Source organism: Helianthus annuus, chromosome 11 (assembly GCF_002127325.2).
Source record: "Helianthus annuus cultivar XRQ/B chromosome 11, HanXRQr2.0-SUNRISE, whole genome shotgun sequence".
Classification (NCBI taxonomy): Eukaryota; Viridiplantae; Streptophyta; class Magnoliopsida; order Asterales; family Asteraceae; genus Helianthus; species Helianthus annuus.
Window position 1 is genome coordinate 47059300 of NC_035443.2, and position 5378 is coordinate 47064677.

The window sequence follows — 5378 nt, forward strand, 5'->3', positions numbered from 1 at the left end:
AAAGGTATATTATTTTGTTACATTTTTACTTATCAAATTAAAATGTATACACTTTATTTCTTTTACCTCAAGCAAGTGGAATGAATGACCTGAATGTAATCCAATGAGCCCTAAACGACTACGCAAGACTATACTCGAAGAAAAGTGGATTTATCCATTTGGCAGCATGAGAAATTGCGAGAAATCATGAAAAATGGGTAACAATTCCATTGATTGATCTTGATGGCCCAACGGTTACTTGTGGGTGTTCTAAAATCGATAACACACATTCGAGTTGGGAAATTACACTACCTCAACGAACGAGTTATCAAGCAACATCCCAACGTCAATTTAAATGACGACTAAAACCAGGACATAACACCAACAAGGCTGCAACAGAGGAAAAGTGTCGAGTCGTCAACAAGCAAAGGAAAAGAAGGTTGGGTGGAATCCATGACTGAATTCAAGTTGACAAAAATGCTAGAGATGGAAGAGAATAGAGAACGACACAACATGTTAGTGGGTAAAAAGTTAAAAAGAGAAAACAATACATGAAACACTTGCATGGGATAGAGAAGAATAAAGATTTAAAGTTTTGAGCCAACCACATGAAAACACCCAAGAAGTGTACAAGTTGATTCTCATAGAACGCAAACGGGAAATTTATGCGAATTAGAATTAGCCCGGTAACTTTTAGGTTGTTTTTTATTTCCTCATATTCATTCGCTTTTTCTTTGCAACGTTTAGTTTTTTAAGGTTATGAAGCGTTATTTTTATTGTATTTTTCTTTTAAATTTTCATGCAATTTTTATTTATTTGTCTTTCATATTTTATTTTAATTAAAAGATTTAAAAACATAAAAGTTAGTGATAGAATGTTTTTTTTAATGGCAAATGTTACACGGTTCTCACTCCTAAAATACATTAATAAATACTTAATCACACCCTATACTAGGTTTGAACATGGTATTTTCTCCAAGTGGCAAAAACCTCTACAACCCAGTCAAAGCTGAAATGATGTTAGCGATAAAGTGATGTGTGTTACAAGTTTTTTTTTTTTTTTTTGAATGGCTAATGGTACACAACTCCTTCTCACCACTATATTATACCAAATTATCACCCTTGTTTGGAATTAAACCCAAGACCTTTTTACTAAGAGGTAAGAGCATCTACCAAGTGAGCTAACCGCACATTAGGTGTTACAAGTATGGTGAGTAAAATGTGATGAAAATAATAAAATAAGATGCCAAATAATGATTAGGAGTTAATTACATAGTTAGTCCATGTGGTTTGTACAATATAAGATACTTAGGTACTAATAGAATGTGATTTTAAAGCTACAAATAACGTAATACCTCCAAACGTTACAAAATGAAAAGTTAATACCTTAAAATGTGAGTTTTAACTATTAGTACCTAAATATGTTACTTTTTGTAAATCACAGAGACTAACTATGTAATTAACTCTAATGATTAGCTATGAATCTACGATAGTTTGATCCAATCTTGAGCAAACACACTAAAAAAAAGCACTGATTTTTCAAGGGTACGTACTTAAAGCATACATAACAACACCACACTTCTTTTTGTTATTTTTGGAAATACGGGCGACATTTACAATAATGGAGTTAGGTGAAACCGTGAAGCCCCACAACACGACACTTTTGACATCATAAACTAAGCCCACGTCACCCGGCACTTCCCGTTATTCTGCGATACGACAAAACCCAGATCCTCCACCGCCACCGTTACACCACCGTCACACCACCACAACCCCACCACCCTTATTCTCGTTTTAAATATTATATTATAACAGCTGTAAACTAACGACCAACAGAAAGAACCCAAGAGTCTTATAACACCTGCTTTCCTTCCTATTCTTCTAACAATCTCCGCCAACCTTCACCATTTAAATACACCTTTTTCTCATCTCTCTCTCTAAACCCACCTCCCTCTTTCTTCTTTCTCTCTCTAGGGTTTCTACCAACCCACATTCATGGCTTTCTCTTCACTTCTCCGATCAACCAACCCACCACTTGTTCTCGAAACATCCCGTCAGTCTCTCTCCGCCACTCGACCGGCCCCAAAGCTTCAGTCCGCCTCGTTTGGTTCGGTTGGATCTACGTCTTTACAGTTGAGGTCTCTGTGTTTAGGTTTTTGATGAATTGTTTGATTTATTGATTGATTTTGGTGGTGGTTTAATTTGAATTTAATCATGCAGGACATTTCATTCACGAAGAAATTGTTTAATTAAGGCTACTGCTACGCAGATGCCGTCAATTGTTACGAGTAAGAAGATGTTAATGCGTTTATAACATGCACTCTACCTGTTTGATTAAATGCTTCAACTGTTTCTTACCTTTTTTTTCTGACAAATTGATTGTTTTATAGAGTCTGGTACCAGTGGGAAGACTAAGGTTGGAATTAATGGTATGTTATTGTTGTTTTTAATTGATGTGATGTGATATTCAGGCAATTTATGTGTTAATTGTGCACATTTAAGGTGTATGAGATTGAAATTGGGGCTTCAGTTTTGACAAATTACTTTATCTTATGAAAGTGAACATGTATATCATTTTGTTTGTTACGGTCGATAAGCGTGGAGATTGAAGAGCATTGTCGTGTTAACCTTGCAGGTTTTGGAAGAATTGGAAGGCTGGTATTGAGAATAGCAACATTTAGAGATGATATCGAGGTTGTTGCGGTTAATGACCCTTTTATTGATTCCAAGTACATGGTAAGGATGAACTTTACAATAACTATGATTCCTTTTGATCAGTGATTGGTCTAATGTTTTGGCCTTTTTAAGTCGAAATATTGCTCGATGGTGCATCAACTCTGGCCTTTTAAATGTCATGCAATGAAACATACAACTAAATGTTAATAGGACATATTAGTAGATGTGAGGGTTATAAAAGTGTATTTGAAAGATATCCATGAAATGAATGTCTTCTCCAGGCTTACATGTTGAAGTATGATTCTACACATGGTCCATTTAAAGGAACCATCTCGGTTGTTGATGAATCCACTTTGGAAATCAATGGGAAGCATATTAAAGTTACTAGCCAAAGGTATATAGGTGGTTTTCGTTTGGTTAATAGTTTTTTTTTATACATTTGTTGCTTGTGAAATGAGCTTCTATTTGTTTTAGCCTAAACGTTAACTTCATATGTGTTCAGAGACCCTGCAACCATCCCTTGGGGTGATTTTGGAGCTGACTATGTTGTAGAGTCTTCTGGTGTTTTTACAACTCTTGATAAGGCTTCAGCACACAAGAAGGTAAAAAATCACGGTTTTGTTTACTTAAACTTTTAAAGGACATTTGTACCCCTAGGTTGACTTTTTTGTCAATGTGCAGGGTGGTGCGAAGAAGGTGGTGATCTCCGCTCCATCAGCCGATGCGCCTATGTTTGTTGTAGGAGTAAACGAGACCACCTACAAGCCAAACATGGATATTGTATCTAACGCAAGCTGCACCACTAATTGCTTGGCTCCTTTGGCCAAGGTACAACTTCATTTAAGTTTTCTGCAATCGTGATTTGTGGGCCTCGTGGTTTAAACAGAAGAGCATTTACATATTAAAATAGTCTTTCTGACTCCTGTTGAAATGCTCCTCTTGTACAGGTGGTTCATGAGGAGTTTGGTATTGTTGAAGGTCTAATGACAACCGTGCATGCAACCACAGGTCTGTTTATGTTTGTGCATATACATGTTTAAAACTATAAACCGTCTTCGCTCCTTTCATTTACAAAAAGTCATGATTATATTATTTTGTCCATATTTGTTCAGCTACACAAAAAACCGTTGATGGGCCTTCAATGAAGGACTGGCGTGGAGGTCGTGGTGCGGCACAAAATATCATCCCTAGTTCAACTGGTGCTGCCAAGGTAAACAACTATACAAGGGTCTTCAAATAACACGTATTTTTAAATTATCTGATCGGTTAAAAGTGGGAACTTTTTATTTTCCTACTCTGTATATGCTTGATTTCTGAAATTTGCAATAATTTGGGGCCGTTTGAAGATGAAAATAGATTGTGAACACATAAGTTTTGTTGTTTTATGTAAAAATTACAGGCTGTTGGGAAGGTGTTACCAGAACTAAATGGAAAATTGACGGGTATGGCCTTTAGGGTCCCGACAGCTAATGTTTCTGTTGTGGATTTAACTTGTCGACTTGAGAAGAGTGCTTCTTATGAAGATGTTAAAGCTGCAATTAAGTATGCCATCTAATATTACACTATTTAGTCTATTGTAGTTATCACATACTTAGCAAGTTGCCTCATAAACGGTCTCTCTTTTTATTGAAGGTATGCTTCTGAGGGTCCCATGCAAGGAATCCTTGGGTACACTGATGAAGACGTTGTCTCCAATGATTTTGTTGGTGATTCCAGGTCATTTTAGTGTTCATTTTGTCTTTTGACTTTTTCATATTTGAGTAGACTGATGAAGATGTTGACTTTGACCATTTCAGGTCAAGTATCTTTGATGCAAAGGCCGGCATAGGGCTAAGTGCATCATTTGTGAAGCTGGTATCCTGGTACGACAATGAGTGGGGTTACAGGTAACAAAACATGTCTTGCTCTTTGTCATTCGGGCATGTCTGCCTGCTGGTCGTGGAAATGTGGGTTAATAAACGAGTGTTTAAAATTGGTTTGTGCAGCAATCGGGTGTTGGATCTGATTGAGCATATGGCATTGGTTGCAGCCTCCAACTGAAAGAGCACAATGTTTCTATTTCTTTTTTCTTGAAATGATAGTGTAGAATTGAACCAATGGTTCGATATTTGAACCGGACTGGATGGTAGCTCTATTGTCATGGGTTTGACACAAACATGGGAAATAAAAAACATTTGGTTGGCATTTGCTATCTTATAAATCATTTTTGACATGTTTTGCATTTGTTATTGAACTCAAAAACCTTACAATTGTTTCCTCACCATAGATGCTCATAAGATATTCTTGCCACAAATGTTTATCTAGTACTTGTCCAGATGACTTGTTTTTCATGGTATAAGAAAGTAGACCAAAAATGTATAAGAAAGTAGACCAAAAATATTGTTGGGTTTGGTTGATTGTAAAAACTTTGTTTTCTTGACAATTTAGGGGATAATATGTGGAGACCATCCAAACATCCCACTTCTTACCAACCAATATTGTGTGTTTTGTCTATTAAGCAGTTCATGGATTTGTTTTTTATTGCCTGGTAGTCTTTAAAGAGGTCACTGATTGATGCATCTAAACGGGTCAAATTTCATACCATGTTATTTACTGTTATAACTATAAGTGATAACCAAATGAATTTAACTTAAAATAGTTTAAGAATAAAAGTTATTAAAAATTCAAAATAAATAGATCCACATGTTTTCCTAGGATTTGCAGAAACCAATTTCTTATGGATTA

General features: G+C 36.0%; 1 protein-coding gene across 1 annotated transcript; it reads left to right on the forward strand.

Annotated features, from left to right (window-relative positions):
* Positions 1 to 1596: 1596 nt before the first annotated feature.
* On the forward strand, positions 1597 to 4854 carry LOC110890167 (glyceraldehyde-3-phosphate dehydrogenase GAPCP1, chloroplastic). Its single transcript, XM_022137736.2, has 13 exons — positions 1597 to 2116; positions 2199 to 2266; positions 2369 to 2407; positions 2614 to 2714; positions 2936 to 3048; positions 3157 to 3256; positions 3336 to 3482; positions 3602 to 3662; positions 3767 to 3864; positions 4054 to 4196; positions 4287 to 4370; positions 4451 to 4540; positions 4640 to 4854. Exons 1-13 carry the CDS (start codon positions 1974 to 1976, stop codon positions 4692 to 4694), a joined length of 1242 nt encoding a protein of 413 aa, XP_021993428.1. The 5' UTR covers positions 1597 to 1973; the 3' UTR covers positions 4695 to 4854.
* Positions 4855 to 5378: the final 524 nt, after the last annotated feature.

Excerpts from the sequence above, each read along its gene's own strand:
- LOC110890167 (XM_022137736.2), top strand. The coding sequence starts at position 1,974 with ATGGCTTTCTCTTCACTTCTCCGATCAACCAACCCACCACTTGTTCTC. Across the intron at positions 2,117-2,198 it reads TCTACGTCTTTACAGTTGAG|GACATTTCATTCACGAAGAA; the intron begins GTCTCTGTGTTT and ends TTAATCATGCAG. Across the intron at positions 3,049-3,156 it reads ATTAAAGTTACTAGCCAAAG|AGACCCTGCAACCATCCCTT; the intron begins GTATATAGGTGG and ends ATATGTGTTCAG.